The sequence below is a fragment of the Lissotriton helveticus genome, chromosome 11, assembly GCF_964261635.1.
Source record: "Lissotriton helveticus chromosome 11, aLisHel1.1, whole genome shotgun sequence".
NCBI classification, from domain to species: Eukaryota; Metazoa; Chordata; class Amphibia; order Caudata; family Salamandridae; genus Lissotriton; species Lissotriton helveticus.
The window spans coordinates 65,942,100-65,966,847 of record NC_136072.1 but is presented as its reverse complement, the minus strand read 5'-3'; the positions used below and the strand labels follow the sequence as shown (position 1 = coordinate 65,966,847).

Genomic DNA, 24,748 nt, shown 5'->3' with positions numbered 1-24,748 from the left:
CTCCCCGACATCAAGAGATATTATTGGGCGTCGCAGCTAGGGGCTATAAATCATGGTACGTATGGATCTGCGACTGATCCCGGCTATGCCATGGGTAGGTGGGTACTTCCGGGTGGCAATTATAGCAGAGCACTGTACACTAAATCAATGGAAAAAACCCTGACAGGGTCGACTAGGGTGGCGGTGCGCATATGGCATGATGTTACTACTTCGCTTGGTTGGAAAGACCGCTTGACTCTGGCTGCCCCACTCTTTAGTTCGGATAGATTTGGCAAACTATGGAACACAAAGGGTTTTGATAAATGGGAACTGATTGGAATAACCACTGTAGGTGATCTCTGGCTGAAGGGAAAGATTAAATCATTTGCTGACCTACAAAAGGAATATGAGCTGAGTGGTACAGAGTATTTTCGTTATGCGCAGGTCAGACATGCACTGTGTTCGGTGTTCCCCGAGGGGGAGAAGATACCGAGCCATCCTCCTTGGAGGACCGTATACTAGATGGACATATGCCCGATAGCACCATTTCCCTGGTATATAAAAAGCTGATTAATCACAGAGTTGATCTTTTGATAGATCTGAGGGAGAGGTGGACCCGAGATGGCCTTGAAATTGATGATGAGGACTGGCAATCGGCGATCTCCTCTCCAAAGGAGGTCGCGATCCCAGCAAGATTGAGACTTGTCCAGCTTAAGATACTCCACAGAGTCTATGTCACGGGTCCACGTTTGATTAAAATGGGTCTAGCGGAGGAGGGTTTGTGTAAGCGGGGATGTGGCCTATTGGCGACGTTCCTTCATATCATCTGGGAATGTCGACATATGGTGAATTATTTGGGCTCTGTTTATAATGTAATGCCTGAAGTTACAGGGGTGGCTCTCTTGCCGGAGGCTAGGAGATGTCTGCTAAATATCTGGGAGCCCACGGATCTAAATACTGCACAAACCCAATGGGTCAAGTTGGGGACCATGATCGCTAAACAAAATGTAGCACAACTGTGGGGTTCTGATAGGCCGCCAACGATCGAGGGATGGAAAGAAAGTATGTATTGGTGTATGTTCCGTGAAAAAACTGTTTACCTGGCAAGGGGTCGTCCTCGGAAGTGGAATGATATTTGGGGCCCCTGGAATGAATACAGAGGGAATATTTGTGTACCACCTGCAAATGTAGTCCTGGATGTTCCAACTTCCCCATAACCCGATTGAATACGCGTTTATGATATTGATGTATGGCTCCCCTCTCCCCCCCGATCAAGAATTTTTGTATTGAATATTGACGTTGATTGACCCCCTTCTGTACTATGCACCGGTGTATTTATTGATGCCTTGTTTTAATAAAAAGAAATATAAAAAAAAAAACATACTGCCGAACTCACTTGTTCACCAGGGGTGACCCTCAAGCACATTCTGCAGAGCTCCCTTGCTCACCAGAGATGACAGTAAAAAACTTCCTGCCGAGCACTCTTGTTTACCAGTGGTGACCCTCAAACACGTCCTGCAGAGCTCTGTTGTTCACCAGAGAAGACCCTCAAACACATACTGCTAAGCTCACTTTTTCACCAGAGGTGACCCTCAATCACATCGCTCAGAGCTCCCTTGCTCAACAGGGATGACCCTCAAGCACATCCCTTAGAGCTTCCTTGCTCACCTGAGATGATCCTCAAACACATACTGCCAAGCTCACTTGTTTCACCAGGGTTGACCCTCAGAGCCTGCAGAACTCCCTATTAGAGGTGACCCCCAGACACGTACAGCCGAGCATCTTTTTTCACTAGAGGTGATCTCAAACGTGCTGGCGAGCGCACTTGTTCAACAGTAGTGACCCTCAAACATGTCCTGCGAAGCTCCCATGTTCATTTGAAGTGACCCTCAAAAAAATACTGCCGAACTCACTTGTTCACCAGGGGTGACCCTCAAACACATTCCTCAGAACTCCCTTGTTCACCAGAGATGGTCTTCAAACATTTACCACCGAGCTCACTTGTTCACCAGAGCACCATTTGTGCTGTGGCACGTTGTGGCATTTGGTGGTCTCACCACCTGCATTCAGGTGCAGCCAACTGATTTTATTTCTTCGCCACCTCGGTAGTGAGAGGTGTGCTGATCAGAGCTAGGCCAGGGTTTACAATGCACAACTATATATGAAAACAACAAAAAGTGGCTATTTATAGGGAAGTTTGCTAAATAATTGAGAATATTTGCTACTTACCCAGACAATTGCTAAATGTATTTCTCGCATTGTTTTATATTGGACCAATGTAGCACTCTCTGGCCCCGTTAGATCGCCTAGCAGCTCATTAGTAAAAGAGCGCTGTGCACTCTGGCTTTTTCTGCTTGACAGGTAGGTTTTTATATCTTGGCAGAGCTTTTATGGTCTATAGTAATTGTTTGCGTGATCAGCAAAATATGTAAGTTTCCTCCATATAAGGCGAAGGGTGGGGATTGAGGCTTCAGGTGATATAGCAAATGTAGTGTATTCAGCCACTAAACTAGAATCCTAGCACAGGTTAAGAATTACTGTAGTTTATCCAACCACTGGTTAAATAGCACAAATTCACAGTTATTTACCCTAACACCGTCTAAATAGTACAGATTCACAGTTATTTACTCAAATGCCAACTACATAGTACAGATTCACAGTTACATACCCAAACGCCAACTAATTATTACAGATTCACAGTTATTTACCCGAACACCGACTAAATAGCACAGATTCACTGTTATTTACCCAATGCCACCTAAATAGTACAGATTAACTGTTTACCGAAACAGCAGTTAAATACTACAGATCCACTGTACCTACCCAAACAAAGAGTAAAGAATACAGATTTACTGCTATTTGCCGAAACACCAGCTTCATAGTATAGATTCACAGTTCTATGAAGTGCTTAAGGTGGGCGTTGTAGAATTCAGTGCCCACCGCCCACCCAATCAACTGAGCAACTTCCGGCCCATCTCCCTGCATCCCTAACCAGTCAGAGTGATTGAGAAGGCCATCAACTAGCAACTCCAGCCCACCTTGAACTTCATTATCTTCTAGACAACACTCAATCAAGATTCAGAAAGAACCAAAGCACCAAAATAGCACTCATCGCAGCCACTGATGACATTCAAATCATTCTGAACTGAGGAGAAACTGCGACCCTCATACTGTTAGACCACTCTATGACCTTCAACACTGTCTATATAACACCAGAAAACAGAGGGTCTGCCAAATCTATTATATAGCTTCACTGTCAAACCGAGTTATCAAAATCACGGAGCGTATAAATCGCATGGAGACAGCGTGTTATAATGAAGAGTGAACACTGTGTATAGAAAGACCCAACACCATTCGAAAGGATCACAGATGGTTAACAAATCCAAACACTGTAGCAATGGGTTACCATCAAATTGACTCAATGATCAGTCCTATCATCTGGCCAAACCCAGGTGTAAATCCGGCTGGTCCCCTGATCATTGGGACATCAAGCACCACACCATTTGTTGCTGGTAAAGGATTTGGGCCACCACTACAAATGAAACGTCAGTAATGGCTGATCTATGATGGTCAAGTGAAAGATAGTGCAACACAAATTATAAAGTGACATTAAAATAGGATGGAGTGTTCTCCTATAGAAAACTTTATTCTGCGGACGAACTCCACCTCCTAATTTAAAACCAAGAACAGTGCAAAAGAGACAGTCAACAAATATCTGTCTTGTAACGGGCCAACATGTTTCTGCCTACCGGGTAAAAAATCCCATGGCATTCGTCAGGGCCTTTGTTCTTTTATTAGTTGCACTTAAATAGTAGTGAAAAACAAAGCAAACACCACCTTCACCCAGTGAATAGGCTTAGAAAAAGGTTGAATACGGTACGACCTGTAGCAACCTGGAAACATTACACCTCCATGGGAAATGCGATTTCTGAAGATGAAAAATATATACAACATATAACATTATCATAGCGAACATTATTGTGTTATATACCTATACACTGTGTTTACACTCAAATCACTTTGAAATAAAAAGATAAAGTATTGAAGCTCACCCTTCATGGTAGGGGAATAGACCTCACCTCACCGGATCTTGCTCAGGTATTATGAGGCCCCGCACTACATAGATATAAGAAGTAAAACAGAAAACAAACACTGTAAGGCGTAAATATACAACCTTTAAAAGTGCCCAAAAAAATCTTCCTGTGTATCCCATCAACTTATATCTAAAAACCAACAATGTGGAAAACCCAGCACTCAAACTGCATGGGCCCAATCTCAAAGTGACCCAGAGTTATCACTCAGCACATGCACACATGGATAGAATGAATGTTCTACATAGAACTAGTAATGAACAGCAGAATCCAACCATCTCATTCATTACCTCTATATTAACTCTGCTTAACTCTATCAGACCATTAGTCTGTTTTAGTACAAGGAGACTCACCTATCCGTCGGTACCTCAAGCACTCATCTGAGTCTTGGGGGAGGTATCGAGCGGTTGATGATCTGTTCTTACATAGTATCATGGAAGGTGGTTTGTATGGTATGCCTCCACCCTAAGTAGTTCAAATCGCGACAGATCTTAAAGTAATTTTGGTTCATTGTTACTTTTCTTCAATACATTGATGCATAATGACCTCAAACATCTGCTTATCTTCTCTATTTGTTGTAAAATATAGAGTGCACTCTTTTACGCTCGAAATCTCGCGTGAGCTGCCACTCGAAACTACAGGATGACATAAACAGCACCATTTTGGTAGTTACTCTAAATATCATGATTGCCAGATACGAAATATCAACGGGCACCTTCCCTGGTTGTGACCCCGATTTTGTACAAAAGGAAACAGCCATCTATACAATCTACCTGATTACGTATGAAGTAGCACTAACATAGGGAGCCCCGTTATGGAGTCACGAGCGCTTTCTCATTTCTGCTCGAACTCTCGCGTGATTACACGACGAACAACACAATTACATCATACCGGCCAACATTGTAGTTTGTTCGTGTCGATAATCACAGAGAGGCTATCAAACACATGCCCTACTGCCCGTTTATAGTCTTAAAACAGAGCAAATAGTATGCAATTCAGGGTTTTATAAGGGAACAGATCTCTTGATTGATGTTGTGAAAGCATAATTCCTGTTGTAAATAAATGGCAAAATACCCCGACTGCTGACTGTAAGGGCGAGCAAATCCAACGTTTGAGGTACAAGAAACTGCTCACGGTATGGCGCTTCTAAATACACAAAATCCTTGTTATAAAGTGTTGGAAACCGGCTATTTCTGGTAGGCTAAGGCTGATGCCAAAGCCAGGCAGAAACCACCATTCCAGTCAGGGCAAGGAAGTCACACGCCAAGATAACCCCTGCTCGCCCTCTAGGTAGCATGGCGCGGGCAGTCTAGGCTAAACTCGGAGGCGATGTGTAAAGCATTTGCGTCAGCGCACGACAGCAACAACATACTAGGCACACCACAAAAGAGACTCCACACAAGGTTATATTAAAATAACTTTTGTATTGTCAAAACAGATCAGATAGAAATCACACATGTACATTGTGCCAACTGGCACGGCAATATTCACAAGGGATTATTTACAAGACAGGGCCACATGGGCCACTGTCTGAATCAACACTTTGCAGATATAGAAATACTTGTCAGTAATTAGAATAAAAGTATATAAACTTCACTGTAACACCAAGTAACAGTTATAGATCACATCCAGTAACTACTGGGAACAGGTAAGTACCTCCTACGCAACCCTAAACCCCTTAGGAGACTGTCACGCAGGGGACCAGGACCTCACTAGGACCACCTGTACTAAAAAGAACAACCACCTAAGAATACAGCATTTAGGGGTCTAAGAAAGAACACATTACCCATGATGTATGAAACGCATTCAGAGGAGTAATAAAGAGAAACACATGATGTATAAACCTACACATTCAGCGGGGTTAAGAATAAGGCACATGATGCAATAAAATACATTCAGGGGTGCAGCGCAAGAAGACACATGATGACTAAACATTCAGAGGTGCAGCGCAGGAAAAGAAAGACACATAATGCATAAAAACATTCAGAGGTGCCAGAGCAATACAATAGCGCAAGAATCACATGATGTCTAAAAACATTCAGAGGTGCAGGAATAACACATGATGCAAGAGAACACATTCAGAGGTGCAAGAACCATACAATTGCGCAAAACCTACATAAGCCACCACCTGTGGCAGTCCCTAGGCCAACTGGCCTTGATGGGGCTCAGCTGCCCGGTGTCCAATGTCAGGGCGCGCTGCCATGCAGCGCCAGTCCAAAAGTACAAAAAGCCTAAACGTGGCAGCTGCCCACAAAGTGCTGGGCAGCTGAGAAACAACAAAACTGCGCCAGGGCCCTCACCGGCCCTTCGGCGCCAACTGTGCCACTGCTGGAGCCACACAGGCTCTGCTACTGTAAATAGCCAAACGTTGGAGCTCTCAGGCTCTAAATAACTAGGGGCCCCTTAGAGCCTCCGTGGCTCTAAACACAACTGGGCCCGCTGGGGACGGGCAACGACAATCTGCCCCGATATGCCCCCTTCGTTGGAGTCCCTCGGACTCATGAACACGGAAATGCCCCCGGAGCCCTCTCAGGACTCGTGTCCACAGATGGGGCCTTGGGAGCATCAGGCTCCGCCGAAACGTTGGGGCGGCCCAATGCCAGCTGGGGCCGCCCTAGTGCTCTCGCCCCCGGTGCCACTCTCCGGCACCAACACCAGCCGCATCGAGCCCCCCCCAGCCCTTCCAACTCACCGGGCTGTCTCCGGGGCGGGGCTCCTCCGGGCGGCGGCTCTTCCTCGCTCGCGGTGGGGGGAGGCACCGACAATGTGCCTCGCGCCCCCTCCGCTACCGCTCCGCCATCCAGGGCTCCCTCAGCATGGGAGCCCTGCACCGGCGCCACCAGCCGCCATCTCCTGGGCGCCTTCTTCCTCTTCTCGGGCCCGGCGGTGATCACTTGGCCATTCTGCGGTCCCAAGGACGGGGACCAATCCCGTCGCGGCGTTTGGGGCGAGCCCCCTGATGAGGTCACAGCTCCTCTCTCTCTCTGCAGGGCTCCCTCGGCACACGGGAGCCCTGCCTATCGGTCGCTTTGTCTCCTCGGGGCTCCCTCAGCCGAGAGGAGCCCCGCCACGGCCGCCATTGTCCGCGCCTTCCTTCCTCCTCCTCTTCCCGCCGACTGCGGGGGGCGGGACTTCCGGGTTGCTGCGGGCAGCGCGGCGGCCCGATCCTTAGGCAGGCAGGCGGGGGCGGATTCCTTTCTACAGGCCAGATACCGGGGGCACTGGCCACAGGAATAGAGCGCTTCTAAGCGCTAGGGATGAGGAGCAGAGCGCTATCAGCGCTATAATCGAAATGACGCGTTCCTCAGCGCTAGGAAAAGTCCAGACAAAGCGCTCTCAAGCGCTTGGGGAAAACGAAGCGCTCCAAAGCGCTAGACAACAGGCAGAGCGCTTCCAGGCGCTAGGAGTACAGCTCCAGCGCTCCTCCCCAGGAAAATGCAGCTCCTCCATGCTGCCAAAGCCCCAGAGCTTCCCAGGGGGGCAAAGCTAAATCTCCCCATCAGCCCAGGCAGGGCAGAGGGGTCCCCCCCAGGAGTCCAGGTATCCAGGGGCTGGGCAGCGCCCACCCCTGATAGATTCTAGTCCAGCAAACAAGAACAAGACAAGAAGAACCTTTTGGAAGGGGAACAGTCCCTTCTTATCCACAGAAAAGGCTTTGAAGTCGTTTGAAGTCTTTGTGTAGGCGAGCCCTAAGCCCTGGGTGTATCTGGTTTCCCTCTCCTGTCAGCCTCAGGTCAGAGGTGACAGGGGGCCATCCGGAGGGAGAGGCAGCAGGGTGGGCTGACAGGCACAGCCTGGCACCCCCAGAGCTCTTCCCTCCCATCCGTGACAGCAGATGGGGGCCTTTCATCTACGGCTGACTCAGACCCCCCTCCTCCAGACAGTCCATCTACCAGCAGGCCCAGGCATGCCTGGGCCAGGCCCATCAGCCAATCACGTGCCAGCAGACTCACTACACAATTATGCCAACTTCTAAAAGTAGCGCTTCTAGACTAAACACAGCCATGCCGCATACACCATTCTGCAGCATTCCTTCTCACGAATTCATACATATCAAACTCGACCCTGCACTCCCCATGCATCAGGAATCTACCATGGGCATACATATTCCCCATTCATTCCTATGGGAGGGCAGGTCACTCACCATCCATACACAGAGAGCACACGCACTTTACACTGTACCACAGTCCACAGTAAAAAAGTGCGCAGAGGCCTAAAATCACCAATCCAGGTTCCAAAAACAGGCTAGGAAAAAGCAAAAAGTCACGGGGTGAACCTGCCCAAAGGACCGGGTCCAACATAAAGTATTCGTTGGTATAATAAAACTGAACCAGAGACTAATGTGTACTGATAGTGCAATGAAGTTAACGACTCCCTACTTTGATGCATAGCATCTGTCAATGAGCTACTCTATATATCTCAAGAGGGGCGAATACCTTAGATAAGTTTATCAATGTCATAGTATAGTATATATCCCTATAGTGAGGTCCAAGGGATGTCATCGTTTAGCCCAATGGTATTAGTCTGGAGCTTGTAAATCCATTTTTGTTCCTTAGCGAAGAGGTAACCAGACACGTCCCTTATATGTCCAGGTATAAAAGGTTTTTCCAAGACAGTCCATTGGAAATCAGTTTCACGATGTTGTTTCTCCAAAAAATGTCTTGTAAGTCTTGTATGGGACTTCTTACAGCGAAAGGAGCTCTTATGCTCGAGCATTCTTGTACGAACTTTGTGGGTTGTCATGCCCACATATTGAATCGAACAAGTGCAAGTCAGCAAATAGATGAGGTTGTTACTATTGCAGTTGCTGAAATTGCATTGCACCCAAGGTCTGCTGGTACCAATGTGTATCGTGCTTGTGTGTTTTGTCTGGAGGCAAACAGAACAGATGCCACATGGGTGATTTTGATAACTCGGTTTGACAGTGAAGCCATATAATAGATTTTGCAGACCCTCTGTTTTCTGGTGTTATATATATTGAAGTAGCTGGGGATAACAATCAGGTACGGGTCTTCACACTATATATCCCTTGGACCCTCTTTAAAGAGTTTTGTTGTTTGATATCTTCAACACTGTCTCCCATAACACCTTCATCAAAATTCTCCATGAGATTGGCATGCAAGTATTCACTCTCAAATGGATCTGTTTCTTCCTTACGAGAAGAACCCAAAGGGTCAGGTTGATACCCTTCACATCAGAGACCAAGAAATTGATATGCGGATTCCCACAAGGATCGACCCTCGGCCCCACCCTTTTCAATAAATATATAACGCTTGCCAACATCATCCGATCACAAAACATCAATGTCATCTCATACTCCAATAACACCCAACTCATCCTCTCTTTGATGGACAAAACAACCAGTGCCAGAACCAACTTCACCAACTGCATGATCATGGTAGCAGACTGGATGCAAACCAACCGCCTCCAGTTCAACTCCAACAAGACGGAAGTACAGGTCTTCGGCCACAAGACCTCCCGACCCTATGGGACTCCACCTGGTGGCCTTCGGAGCTATGCCTTACACCCACAGACCGTGCAAGAAATCTAGGAATCATCCTAGATGACAAGCTCAACATAATGGATCAAGTCAATGTAGTGTGCATTTCCTGCTTCCACATCCTAAGCATGCTGCAAAAAATCTTCAAATGAGAACACCAAATGAACCGTCATCCAAGCACTCATCACCAGCAGGCTGGACTACGGCAACACTGTGTACGCCAAAATCTCCAAGCAAATCCTACACAGACTCCAGACCATCCTGAACAGCGCTGCAAGACTCATACTCGACCTGCCATGTTGCACCCACATCACACCGCACACCAGGAAGCTTCACTGGCTCCCCATTCACAAGCACAGCCAATTCAAACGTCCAACGCACACATACAAAGCCCTACACATGGTAATAATATTTGTCAGGTGCTGAAAGTAATCAATAATATGCTTATGAGTTCATATTTTCTTTTATTTTGAGTCTTAATCTCATTTTTTTCAATATCCATATCAGATTACATAATAGAGAAACACAAATAACATGACAAGCTTATTATAATTATATATATTAATGCATGAACATCAGTTCTAAATGGTTACTTCTATAGCTGACTTCAGCTTTAGCAACCTTCAGCCAGCTTTAGTAATCTTCAGCCAACACATGTTTCCCGGCAAACTGTGCCGCTTCTTCAGGGCTAATAGAACACATATCAGTCTTATTTTCCAGTTGGTATGATGTTAGTATGTTCAGTGTATTCTAAATACAGTTGACATTTGGATTAATCAATTTAATATCCTATTGTTATCATTCAGTCACCTTACGCGGGTTAAGACAGGTGTATATCTACTAGTCTCAATGTTTATATTTCAGCATTTCCGAATGGTTCCAGAAAGATCAGTTCAGTTTCCTTTTTGAAAATAAAAAATACAATGCTCCTGTCGTAATGAGAGTCTACTCCCACAGGGAGGGGAGCATTTAGCAGCATTCACAGCCTCTTGAACTGCCAGGGTTTACCTGGCGGTGACAGGTAGTGAAAACTGACCTCTAATTCTGCCCATGTAAATCAGGTGGTCACAATTACAAGTCGGCCTCCGATGGACTTACTTCACAGGGCCATCGGAGGGGTTTAATCACTGCAGAGACTTAGTAGTCTCTGCCATGATTGAACTTATAGCCCACCCACATCTAAATCGGGAGGGCAGAGCATTATCTTGGCAGTAAGCATACTCTGTTGTCGTTGCAAAAGAGTATGCTTACCACTAGGATATAAATCAGGCTCTAAGAACCCTAAACATTGGTAAGTGTGTGACACCTCAGCCATGATATTTGGCAATCCCATTATAACAGTACTGTGATTCCATTAGCTCTGCAAACAAACAATTCCTGACCTGCAGCATCCGGGCATTGGAGCGCTGATGTCCATCAGACCCTTTCTATTAGAAACGTCATACTGCACACAACCAAGGGTACTGCTGGATTGGGATGCTTAAGGAGCAAAGTCCATATCTTTAATAGTGGAGTACCATGAAAGTCTGCATGATTGAGGTGCACTGGTAGAAGTGTGTAAGGGACACTGTCCGGCACCATCTTGCAATCCCTTAGGATTCCGTTTGTTGTTCAAGGATGTCATATGCCCTTGCGTCTTGGTAAATAATCCAACTGCCAACCTACAGCAGTGAGCAAGAAACCGTCTTCCATTGCCAAACTCTTTCCCCTTCCCCTTGGCATTCTGCAGGCAAGACACTGAAATGAATCATTGCACAGACATATGCTTAGTGGTGTTGGAAAATATTTTCACTAGAGCATCTGCATGAAATTCAGGACTTTTGAGGCAATTTCTTGCTTCATTCTAAGATTTTTTTTTATAAGGCACTGTTGTAAAATATCCACTTTTTCACATTCTTCCTGCCTTTATCTCTGCTAGAGACTGCTGGTATTTTGACTCAATGCATTGAAAAACCACTAACTGTTTTTCAGTGCTCTGTTTCTTTTATGTGACTGTATTCAGTTTCTCAACCACAGGCGCAGAACCTCCCTGTTCTTTGCACGAGAGCTGCAGTTGACGTCACAGGGGTCTGCAGTGGATGAAAGGAAGGGCTGGCCACCTTCCTAGGAGACCTAGTTGACGATAAGAAGTGAGTATGTCAATGAAACTTTAAAGGAACTAGCAAGGCTGGGATTTGAGAGGAGAAAAGAAATGCGTTACTTACCTGTAACTGCAGTTATCCAGTATTGGTGTCTTTCATAGATTCACATGCCTGAATCATTCCCCGTCGTCGAGACGGGAGTCTCCGGTACATAGAAAAGTAATGTCCTATATACATACATAGAGAAATATAGGCCTAAGGGCCTCACCTTAATAGCCTATCTATGTCCTTTTGTAAAAAGGACCGAACTCTAGAAGAGAGCCAATCAGCTAACACCTCCCTCTAGAACCTTCCTGTCAGGAGCCTCAGTCTCTCAGATTTTCGTACGCACTAGGCTAAGTAGGCGTAGCAATGATAGAGAGATAGGTGAGCCCTTCCAAGGGAGGCGGGAGGGTTGCGTGTGAATCTATGAAAGACACCAACACTGGATAACCGCAGTTACAGGTAAGTAATGCATTTCTTATCCAGTATTATGGGTGTCTTTCATAGATTCACATGCCTGAATCAGAGTAGCAAGCAATATCTTGTGCACATTTCTGATGGAGCATCATACATAAGTCAGTAGATAATACAAATCATGCGACCATGAACCATCAAAAGACATGAATAAGAAACAGTAATAGTGAAATGTGCATACCAGAAAAGGATGGAGGGATGGAGGAAGGCTCACCTTATTGGAATAGATGACGTAGCACTGCTTGTCCCACTGCTGCATCCTTCATCAGCTCTGTATCCAGGCAGTAGTGCCTGGTGAAGGTATGCGGCGACTTCCACGTTGCCGCCCTGCAGATGTCGAGGACTGGCACTCCTGAAAACAGTGCCATAGAAGTCGACATGGCTCTTGTAGAGTGTGCTCTGATTTTAGAGTGCAATGGATGTCCGGCTCTGTCGTGGCAGAAGGCAATTGCCGAAGAGATCCATCTGGAGATGCTTTGCTTGGTAATCGGTAGACCCTTTCTAGGTCTACTGAAGGCAATGAAGAGCTGGTTAGATTTTCTGAAATGTTAGGTCTTATCAATATAAAATTTGAGACATCTTTTAAGATCCAATGAGTGCAGCGATCTCTCAGCTGTAGTACTGGGATTCGGAAATAATGATCTGAGGATCACAGGCTCATTCAAGTGGAAGTCCGAGGGGACCTTAGGAATAAACCTAGGATTGGTCCTTAAAATAACTCTGTCATCTCTAAACTGCAGGAAGGGGTCGTGGATGGAAAGAGCCTGCAGTTCACTGACCCTCCTTGCTGAAGTAAGTGCCAGGAGTAGAGCCGTCTTCCACGAAATGTACTTCAAGTCTGCCTTGTGAATGGGTCCGAAAGGGTGTTTCATTAGTTGGTTAAGAACCACATTTAGATGCCATGTTGGAGGGACCATCCGTGGTCGAGGAAAAGATCTATAGAGACCTTTAAGGAATTGCTTTACCAGTCTACTAGACCAGAGAGAGGGTTCTTTAGGTGTCCTTTTAAACCGTGAGATAGCCGCCAAATGTACTTTTATGGAGGAGTGGGCAAGGCCCGACTGCGCCAAATGAAGCAAGTATGGTAATATTTGTTCTGGGGAGGCGGCGAAAGGACGTAAACCTTTGTCCGCACACCAGATGCAGAAGCGTTTCCACTTCAGGGAATAAGTCTTATTAGTGCTGTCCGCTTGTGCCCTGGCTAGAACATCCTTACAATCCTGCGGGATGTTTAACTTGCTGAACTCTCGGTACTCAGGAGCCAAGCCGATAACCTGAGAGATCTCAGATCCGGGTGCTGAATCTGTTTGTTGCTCATCGTCAGTAGAGATGGATGCTGACGAAGCCGTATTGGCGGCTGCAGTGACAGGCGATGGAGGTCTGTGAACCAATGTTGTCTCGGCCAGATGGGGCTATCAGAATTAAAGTGCAAGGCTCCGCCTTCATTTTCCTGAGGGTACTGGGTATCATCGGAAATGGTGGAAATGCGTACGCAAAGACGTTGCGCCATGCGATGGAAAATGCATTTCCGAGAGACCCTGGTTGGGGATGCCAGCTTGCGAAGTTTTGGCATTTGGCGTTCTCCCTGGTTGCAAATAGGTCGATTGGCGGTGTCCCCCATCTTGAGAAGACCTGAGCAGCGGTCGCTATATCTAGCTCCCATTCGTGTAAGGAAGACTTCTGCCTGCTTAGGGCGTCTGCAATGACATAGTCCTTGCCTGGGACGTACTCCACTCTCAACAAAACGTTGTGGAGAATGAGCCAGTTCCAGATCTTCTGCGATTCGCAAGAGAGTATTAGCGAACGCGTCCCTCCCTGTTTGTTCAGGTAGTGCATCGTCGTAGTGTTGTCGGTCCTGACGAGCACTAGGGAGTTCTTGATCCTTGGCAAGAAGGACTGCAAGGCTAGGAAGACTGCCCTCAACTCCAGTAGGTTGATATGGAGTTGTGTCTCCTGCGGTGACCATCTGCCGCTGATCCTCAATTCTTGTAGGACTGCTCCCCAACCCTCCAGAGAGGCGTCCGTTGTAATGACGGGGGGCGCCGCCGGAAGCAGGAACGACAGCCCTTGCGAGAGGTTCTTGAGCGACCTTCACCACTGTAATGCCTCAACGATCTGCCATGCATTGTGTCCACAGCCTGGACAAAGCTTCCTGGAGCGGACGCATCCGTATACGACAGTGTGGTATAAGTAGAATACATGAGGACATCATTCCCAAGAGGGATTTGAAGGTCCGGACTGTCAAAGTCTTCTTCGAAGACACTGATGCGGCCAGAGAGATAAGCTTGCGTGTTCTCTCCTGAGAAGGGAAAGCCTTTGCAGCTGTTGTATTTAGTGTCGCTCCGAGGAAGGTAATGACCCAAGAGGGATGCAAGGTGGACTTGTCTTGATTGAGCTTAAGACCCAAGTTCCTGAAGAGATTGAGACAGGCGTTGGAGGATTTGATCGCGCCTTACAAGGATGGTGCCTTCACCAGCCAGTCGTCCAAATACGGGAAGACTTGATGGTCATGCTGTCTGAGGAATGCTGCCACCGGGGAGAGACACTTGGTGAAGATCCGGAGTGCAGACTTGAGACCAAAAGGGAGGACACAGAACTGATAGTGTTGGCCTGCCACTGCAAATCGTAGGAATATCCTGTGATTCTTGTGGATTGGGGCGTGAAAGTATGCGTCCTGTAGGTCCAAAGACGTCATGACGTCTCCCTCCTCCAGCAGACCCAAGATCTTCTGAATCGTGACCATGCGGAACGATTGCTTCTTTAAGAATGTGTTGAGCGCCCTGAGGTCTAGAATGGGCCTCCATTTCTTCTCCTTCTTTTGAATGAGGAAGAAGCGGGAATAAAATCCTCTTCCCTTGTGGGTTGATGGTACTCGCTCTATTGCCCCTTTTTGGAGCATGATTGAGATTTCTTGAAGGAGCAATCGTAGGTGTTTGTGGGGCAGAGGGCGAGGAGGGGTGGTCGGAGGGATAATTTCGAATTCCAGAGAATGGCCGAATTGAATTAACTGGAGGACCCGCCGGTACGTTGTTATCCTCCTCCAGTTGTTGAGGAAATGGGTCAGTTTTCCTCCAAGTTTGAAAGAAGGAGATGAGGGATGGACTGGCTGTAGTAATAGGTCATTGGCGTCCGCCAGTGGGTTTCCGCTGGGACTTTCCACGAAAGTTGGACCTTCCAAAAGAGGACTGCCTGCTCTGTTGCTGTTGGCGTGGTTGGTATTGAGACTTGCCTTGTCCATACGAATACGAGGGTCTATTTTGATAATTGCCTCTGTAAGAGGACTGGCCTCTGCCCCTGTTCCCACAAAAGGACTGGTTTTTAAATTGCAGCGTGCCGAGTGCCCTCGCTGTATCTGTGTCCTTCTTTATCGCTTGTAGCGCTTCATCAATTTTAGCGCCAAACAGTTGTTGCCCATCGTATGGCATGTTCAGGATCTTAGATTGTACCTCCTGCCTGAAAGAGGTAGACTTGAGCCACCCCTGCCTTCGCAATACAGCTGCTCCTGCTAGTTGTCTGAAACCAGTCATGGCAACGTCTAGAGCACAGTCTATTAATTCAGAGGCCGAAGACTGACCTTCTAGAAGCAAAGCTTGAATCTCTTCCTTTGTGTCTTCCGACAGGTCAGAAAGGTACGGAGCAATGTCTGCCCATAATTGCCTGTTATATCTTCCTTGCAGCGCTATAGAATTCACCGCTTTTATTGTCAAACCAATATAGTGAAGCCTGCATGGGCATGTCAAACGGTATATAACGTTGGTGGTGTTGCAGTTGGTAAATTTGTTCAAATACCACGTTCTCCAGTTGCACATTACTGACTTTCCCCGTCAGGTCACATACAGAGCATCCACCGCATGGGTGATGCCGGCAAGGGAGTCCCGTAGTCTTCATCTCCTGCCTAGGGCGAGTATGTACCAACTGATCACGCAGGTTTCTAGATCTTTTAAAAGCAAACCTGGGGGGGGCATAACAAAGCAATCTGTGCTCATAATCCTCAGCCTGACAAAGATTAGCTCATGCGGCCAGGAGCCTGTGCATTTAGCGCATGTCTAGCTCCTGGCTGCCTGACCTGAACAAGAAGAGTGGCTATCCGGTTTTCCTTTGCTCACCCTGACAGACACTCTTCTTCACTGGAAAAAGATGAGGGTCAGGGCCTCTTCGACTGTACGGACAGGCCGCAGCTGGAAACCTGGGCTCAGACAACGTTAACGTGTAAAACTGTCAAACTAATGAAGTAACAGTATCACAAAATGTGCCGCATTATGCTACATAATGTATCATTTCTCACTGCATAATTTACTCCACTCCACCACATAATTTGGCCCGCCTCAGCACCCCCACCCCTGTTTCATAATTCCAGTGGCCCTGGCTCTGGTAAACCACACACCTTGAACACCTCTTCATAGAATGAGTCTGAAAAAGCAAGATAGGTTGACTTTCCTGGACAGCATTTGGCTTCCATGTTCATTTATTTAGTTTTCTTATATTGCGCAATAGCACTTTATTTCATTTGATTATCCAGAAAATCTGTGTCCGCCTCCCATCATGCCACTCATGTTGATGTCTTTAAAATGGAAATCTGTTTTTAGTGCTGGCTGGGTGGTGGGCAGGGCATATACGGTGTTCTCAAACTATGAAAAGTGAGCTTCTTCAAAAATAAGCGACTTAGAGTGCAGTGAGGGTACAGGTGCAGACAAATTCCACAAAATGTATTTTATTTCCATTTGTTTGGAGATTTTGTTGGACTACGCTGTCGCCCTGTTTATTCATGCACCATTTATGCGGTTTCTAAATACAATTCTCTGTTTGGGTGCCTACCGCACTGTTGTGAATTTGATGTGTTAGTGCAGGTAATATATCCAATAAATGTCTCTACCAGTTTGTAGATAAAAATATTTCAACACATATAAAAGTCAACACATCCCACCACTTTACTGAGTTGGCTTCAAGGCTAAAGGTAGTTAAACAATTGTATTCTCTATTATGTTGTTAATATTTTCAAAATTTACAAGCAATCACATGCTCATAAGAAAGTGTTTCTATTTTATAGCATGCTGGTGCTTAACATTTTTACATTTTAAGCCATTACTTTATAGGACGTAAACTGAACACTCCCGTTATAGATAATCTTACAAGCATTACCCCAAAACCTGTCCCCCTGTCCAGGTACATACAAAGGGGCACATTACGATGGAGGATTTTCCGCATCCTCCGGGCCGGCAGAAGCCACCGCCGGCCCTGAGGATGCGGAAAATCCTCTGCGGACCCACCAAAGACCCACCACCACATTAGGATGGCTGTTGGGTCCTGGTTTCTGTCCGCCGCTTTTCCGCCGCGGTTGGCTTACAACCGTGGCGGAAAAGGCCTAATATGGTGGCGGTGTCTCTCAGACACCGCCAGACATATTAGGATGGCTGTGCAAACATGCTTTTCCGCGGCGGATTCTCCGCCGAGGAAAAGCATGTGGATCTTCACCTCGGGGGCCCGTAGCGGGCCCCTGGGTGAAGGGGGGGTGGGGGGTGCACATGGGGGGTACCTATGGTACCCCCCTGCCTTTGCGTGCACGAAGCGGCAGGCACCGCGCGGTGCCTGCCGCTTTGTGCATGCAAATGCACTGCTTTCATTTTTTACATTGCGGCGGGTGCTGCTTCAAGCAGCACCCGCCGCAATGTAAAAAATACAGGATGTGACCGCCAGGGTGGCGGTCACATCCTAATTACTGTGGAGGGACCGCCGCTGCCCATGCGGACGGTCCCTCTTACGCAGGGGTGCCATCATAATAGGGCCCTATGTGCGGAGGGCCTCCTCGTCAAAAGAGCTTGAAAAGTCTGGTTTCTTTTTAGGTTTTGCCTGCACAGCGCTAGTGCTGTGCTTGAGAAATCTATTGTTTTGTAATATAAACTTAAAAGGTCCTTCTGTGGGTGCCATTTATCTTTTCTCCATTTCTATTGGCTGTAGCATATTTTCCTGCATTTACCAATGCTTGATCCTCATTTGCTTCTCTTATCAGTTTCCTGCATCCGAAATACTGTTAACAACCGCTTTGGTGGAACTATATTTTCATAAAGCTTTGCCTTTTACTCTTGCAGCATATTTATATAACAATTTATCACCCAGTGAGATTAAGTGATTTGCATAGAATCACAGAATGTTGCGCAGCGCCGCAGAGACTCGAACCAATCGCCAGATCTTGAGTCAGCAGCTGTGGCCACTGCGCCACATCCTCTCCACTTCCGTTTTATCTGTCAGGGAGCTCTTTCCTTCCTCCGGACAATGATTGATGAAAAAATCTCTTTATTCATTACGTAGGCGAAACCGATGCATTACCAGTGCTTGTTTATATCACTAAACCCTTATCCTACCCACAAAAGGTCCCTTCTCCCATCAAGAATTGCTTTTTCCTGTTGTGTCTCGCACAGAAATGGTAAGAAACACAGAAGTTTAATGTATGATGAAATTCTGGGATAAATCGTGTTCAAACAAATGTTTTATTCATACTTGTAGATGCTTGTTAACACGCATCTTCGTTTTAACCCTTTCTGCTAGGGGAAGATTTTTCGGGTGTGGCCAGCAGGCCCAGTCCCCACGTCTAAGTGCAGTGCTGGGACGCAGGGTTCTAAGGCTGGGCAGCCAATCTATACTGCAGTATTACTCCTCTACAGTGGGGTAAATTAAGCTGTGACCAGGCCCGTGGGAGCATGCTAGACCATAGCTTGCAGAGCACTGGAGGTGTTTTTTTCTACCGGGACGAAATCTGGCGAGATGAGATTTCGTCTCTATAGAAACCCCTTATAACCAGGAAGTGTTTGCTGTCAGAGCAGTGCTAACACTATCTTATAGGCAGCTATGGAAGGCTTAAAGGGTGAATGAAGATAAGAGACAGCATGTGGACTTAGAGTAACAATGGGACTCTGAAATGGTGACTTCCAGTCTCTTTTCGAGGAGGCAGTGTCATCTGCTTTGGGTGATCCTGCTGAAAAAATACAGGCAATGGACTCTAAATAAAGAGGAAGAAGATACTAGCCTAAAAGGGAAGTGTGTACAGGGAGTGCATTTATGACATATGATCACCCACATTCAGGAAGTTCTTGGGTTTGACCAAGCACCAACCCTTGAGGAATACTTTTCGCCAATATGAAGAGCGCAATCTAGAGCAGACACCCTGGTGTGATGTTTTGAGGCAAATGGTGCTTAAAGAATGAAGTGGATGTGGACAAATGATCGGTTCCACAATTTCTGAATAAAAAATATTCAGTGAAAACATTTAAAATAGGCTTTCCGCTGTTTGAAATGGGGTCTGTAGTTGGCAGTGGTTCGCACCCTGTCCAACTAGGGACCCTCTCTCTAGACAGGGTAAGTTACACCCTCAGAATAACCCTGCTCACCCCCTTAGTAGCTTGGCAGGTTTATCTTGGAGGCGATGAGAAAAGTACACACAAGACACACACAAACAGACACACACACACTCACACAGTGAGAACACTACAAATGGATTCCACACCAGTTTAGAAAAATAGCCAATATGTATCTGATTAAAACAAGAGCAACCAAACTCCAACATGCACAAGTCAAGAATTTTCAAAAATTAAATAGTTATAGCTTCTAGAAATCAATGCTTGCCCTTGACCAGGACAAAGTACCTTCGATGCATCAAAAATCAAAGACGATGCATGGAGCAGGGGAGGTGACACGCTGAAAAAGCAGGTGTAGCATCAGTTCCTTATGGCTAAGCAGGTCGTTGGCACATTGTCGCTCGGGGACAGTGCATTGCGCAGAGGAGGTGACACCCAATGTAGATGGTGATTTATTGGTTCCTTAAGGCGGTGCAGAGTCGTTTAGCAACTAACTTCCAGTGACGATGCATGGCGCAGGGGAGGTAATGCGTCATTTGTGGGTACGGTAACTTGGTCCTTACTGCGTTGTCAATGATGAAAGTGACGCTTAGCGTCAATGATGCGTCGAAAGTCAAGTCGTGCTGCATCGAATCTACGGTTTTGAAGCTGGTGGTGCGTCATGGACTTCGGTGATGCGGTGCTCGAGACTCACTCAGCTGTGGTTCTTTAGGGGCTCTGCGGTGAAAAGTTGGGGCCTGCTTTAGAAGCAACTGTCGTTGTGTCGAGCGGGACCATGCTTCGGTGCAGGCAGCTGAGATGCGTCAAGGTTTGTAATGATGCGCTGGTTCCGAAATGACGCTTGGAATCAATGCAGTGAATTTTCTTCTTGTTGCACCAGATCTCACTTCCAAGGGCCCAGAACTGAAATTGGCACCACTTTGCAGCAGAGGAGTCCATGTGCTGGCAGATGAAGTCTTTGATGACCCTGAGACTTCCAACGGGGGAAGCTCAACTCAAGCCCTTGGAGAAACTTGGAAAGCAGAATGTAGAAAGCAAAGTTCAGTCCTTTCACTCCCAGGCAGAAGAAGCAAGCAGCAGCCCAGTACATCAAAGCAAACAGAAAAGTGGCAGGCCCTGCTGCCAACAGCACAGATCTTCCTGGCAGAATGCCCTCAGTCCAGAAGTGTTCTTAGTATATGTGTCAGAGGTCCAGCAGTACATATATCCAATTTAGCCGTTGAATTAGGCAAACTTAAAAGAAAGATCTTTGTAGTGGCCAAGACCATGCCCTTCCTGGCCCTGGTTGCAGACATGCTACAGGTGGATGGAGACGTCTTTGTGAGGGGACAGGCACAGCCCTATTTAGGTGCAAGTGTCAACTCCTCCCACCACTCTAGTTCAGGAAGACCCATCAGCCTAGTAATGGGCCATCAGGATATGCAGGGCACATCTCGGCTCCTTTTGTATGACTGTGTGAATGCACAAGAGCCCAACTGTCACTCTGACCCAGACGTGTATTCAGAAGCACAGAATGGTTAAAAAAGAAAATGCCAACTTCCTAAAAGTAGCATTTCAGACCTGCAATTTAGAAACCAACTTCACTAAAAGATGTATTTTTAAAGTGTGAGTCCAGAGACACCAAACTCCAATTTCTATCAACTCCCAATTGGAAGATACACTTGTAAGATATTACAAGGCAGCTCCAATGTTAACCTATGGGAAAGATAGGCCTTGCTGTAGTGAAAAACTAATTTAGCATTGTTCCAATTCAATAGAAAAAAAAGAGATCATAAAATTTAATTTCCTTGTTTTATTCTCGTTTGTAAACATTGAACAATTGAACATTAGCTTATGTATATCCTTTTCTAGTATGGGATGGGACGGGGGCTGAGTTTTTGGATAATGAAACATTACTTATTGGTAATCTTCAATACCTGAAACCTTAGTTCTCCCCGTCCCTGTCCAAGATCCCCCCCCCCCCCCGACAGCCCTGTTGGTCTCTTATTCATCAATGCAGCTTCCTTAAAAGCAATTCTTGATGTGAGAAGGAGGGGTTTGTAATACAAATATACACAGGTCTTTGCAAACTGTGTTTATAAGGAGGCCATCCTCACATAGCATGGACTGGGATGGGTAGGACTAAGGTTTCGGGTAATAAAGATTACCGGTAAGTAATGTATTCAATAATGTACATGGTTACTTCAACCCATGAGAAATAGTTCAAAATCGTGAATATTCCTTGCTATCTTGTTGTTTAATTTATATTTTAAAAAACTATTTTAAAAATTTCTGACAATCTGGTGCTGTTTATAGAACTATGCATTACACAGCTGTGTCCTGTCTCTGTTGATGTCAATTAGTTGTTCTTTTCTAAAGTTTTAGATTTCTGTTTTCTTACACAGAATTACCTTGAACAATGGGCCGCTCTACAAGTACTGCCTCCAGAGGAGGAAACAGATTATCCTCCGTGAAGGGTGCCAGGGCCCCAGCATCCAAATCAGGCTCCACGAGCTCTAACCCAGCTTCAGGAAGGGCAAAGACCACAACTACATCCTTCTCAACGGGCAAACGCACAGCTCAGGGTACGCACTCTAAGGGTACCACCATGTCTGCACCCTCTTACAAGGCTGCCAGCAGTGCCAAATCCCTTCAAAAAAGCAATTCTAGTAGAACATCATCATCTAATATAACCCTGGGGAAGGCAGTCAAAGCAATAGAGAAGGAAACACGGGGTCAGCAAGACAACCCAAAATGGCATGAATGGCGCGAAAACCGCATCACGGCATCTGTAGCACACAAGATTGCCAATAGCCATTTTGTGAATGATAAGAGTTCAGAAGTGCCACAGTCTTATCTCAAGGCAGTTGTGGGTCAGAGCCCTGTCATACAGACCCCAGCTACCTCCTGGGGAATTCAGAATGAAAAGAGGGCAGTCCAGGAATATGAGCACCTCAAGTCCAGGAATTCAAGAGGAGGCATCAAAGTTGAAGATTGTGGCACCTTCATTCACCCAAAGAAGACCTGGCTGGCTGCCACTCCAGATGGTGTTGTTAAGAATAACTCTACTGGAAAGCCCATTGGCCTCCTGGAGGTCAAGTGCCCGTACAAACACAAAGACCACACAATAAGAGAAGCCTGCAAAGATGACAACTTCTGCTTGACCCCAGCTGGTGATTCCTACACTCTCAAGAAAGACCACCCATACTACACACAGGTGCAGACACAGATGGCAACCACAGGCGTCAAGAAGACTGACTTTGTGGTGTACACTGAGAAGGAGACCACCATTGCTCCTGTTAAGTTTGATGCTAAGTTCTGGAAGGCGACTGAGCCTAAGCTGGAAAAATTCTACAATGATGCGGTTGTTCCGCATTTAGAGAACAATAACCACTCAGCATAGAGTTAACAAGAATATAATATTGGAGGATGCACTGGGTTTCGTCAAAGTCATCAGATGTCAATGTCAAACCAACTAGGATGCATATCCATGATACACAAGAACCGCTCGGCCCACATTCCACAGTAAAGTACAATTGTAACATTGTGAAAGAACGAGGTGCATACCCCTGTTGAAGTTGTTTCCATTGCAGGAATTTTATTAAAGGAGATATCATTTTGCATGCAAAACCTGTAGAAAAAAGAAAAAAGATTCTTGCTAAAATGCCTTTATAGACATGTGTATGTATGAGAGGGAAATACTTCTTAACCGCTTCAGCGCGGCGCAGATTCCTGCGCTGTGCTGAACGTTCCATTGGGCTTATGGAACCATGACGGAACGGTTCCGTCATGAGCACAGCTCAACCGACGCTCATGACGGAACCGTTCCGTCATGAGCATGGAAGGGGTTAATAAACGTTGTTCTTTAGAGTTGTTATTATATAAGACTAGATTGTTTCTTTGTTCATGTTTTTCAGAATTTTTGATATTATCAACAAGGTGGCATCATACTCTGCTTGAAATGTATTAAGTTCCATAAAATGGCCTTACCTGTGTTCATATGGAATTGTTAATGTTGCTATGTATGTATTATGGCGTTAGCATACATATTGCTAACATGAAGATCCACCCGCCCGATTTCAATGCTCGGCCAAAAATGTAGTAATCTTTTACTGTTCCTTTTCTCCAAGAAAAATCTGGTGGTAAGAAACAGTAAAAAGATTATAATGCCCCCCGCTACTGTCACTTTGTCATTGCCAGATTGGTGAGCAGCACCGCCATGGGAGAAGACTCTCATATGAGGGAAGAACAATAGTTACTTACCTGTAATCTGTGGTTCTCCAGTATTGGTGTCTTTCATAGATTCACATGCCTGAATCATTCCCCGTCGTCGGAGTAGGAGTCCCACGGTATATAAAAAAGCAGTAATAAGCCATTTGTACATAGCAAATAACAGTTACAATAAACCAGGAAGTGAAGTAGCCTCAGCTACCAATGAAAAAACTTCCACATTAGTGACCATCCAAGTCATTATGTTAGACCAAACTGCAGCCAATCAGGCCACAGCTCCCACCTAGGTATTCTCCCCAGAGACCCAGGCTGTCAGATTTTTGTAGCACTGGAGTGTACCAGAGTATATACAGCTATATCATAACAGTCTGGGTGAGACTCTGAGGGGAGGTGGGTGGGTGCATGTGAATCTATGAAAGACACCAATACTGGAGAACCACAGATTACTGGTAAGTAACTATTGTTCTTCTCCAGTATTTGGGGTGTCTTTCATAGATTCACATGCCTGAATCCGAGTAGTTAGCAGTAATACAATATCTCGCTCTTATACGCCAAAACATAGTTATCATGCATAAACAGAAAGCAATGCAACATCATAAGAAAGCGTAAAGAGTGGAAAGGAGGTGGGAGAGAACACCAGAGGCTCACCTTACTGAAACAGATTTCGCAGGACTGCTCTCCCCACCGAGGCATCGGTGTCGCTTGAAGAATCCAGACAGTAATGCCTCGTGAATGTGTGCCTGCTGGACCATGTTGCTGCTCTGCAAATATGCGGGAGAGGCACACCAGCAAATAACGCAGTTGAAGAGGAGACTGCTCTTGTAGAATGGGCTCTAGGTAAGGTCTGTAAGGGTTTACCTGCTTGTTGATGGCATAACCCTATCGTGGATGAGACCCACCTGGCGATAGTCTGTTTTGAAACAGCACACCCTTGTCTTGGTCTGCCATATGCCACAAATAGCTGATCCGTCTTCCTGATGGCAGCTGTTCTTGAAAGATAAAATTTAAGGCATCTCTTAATGT

The 24,748-nt window shown here is 46.1% G+C and overlaps 1 protein-coding gene across 6 annotated transcripts in view; it reads left to right on the top strand.

The window, feature by feature from the left end:
- LOC144790811 (uncharacterized) overlaps window positions 1–24,748 on the top strand; it is a 69,252-nt gene that overhangs the window by 23,107 nt on the left and 21,397 nt on the right. For 4 of the 6 annotated variants that reach the window (XR_013602255.1, XR_013602256.1, XR_013602252.1 and 1 more), the window contains exons 2-3: window positions 11,587–11,699; window positions 21,901–23,054. Coding sequence is in view for 1 of the 6 variants with exons in the window: in XM_078665490.1 (XP_078521616.1) it covers window positions 21,915–22,898 (984 nt within the window). In the remaining 5 variants the exon portion in view is untranslated. Of the gene's footprint in view, window positions 1–11,586; window positions 11,700–21,900; window positions 23,251–24,748 lie in introns of those variants that run through there. The other 2 variants (XM_078665490.1, XR_013602254.1) reach the window with 2 other exon arrangements.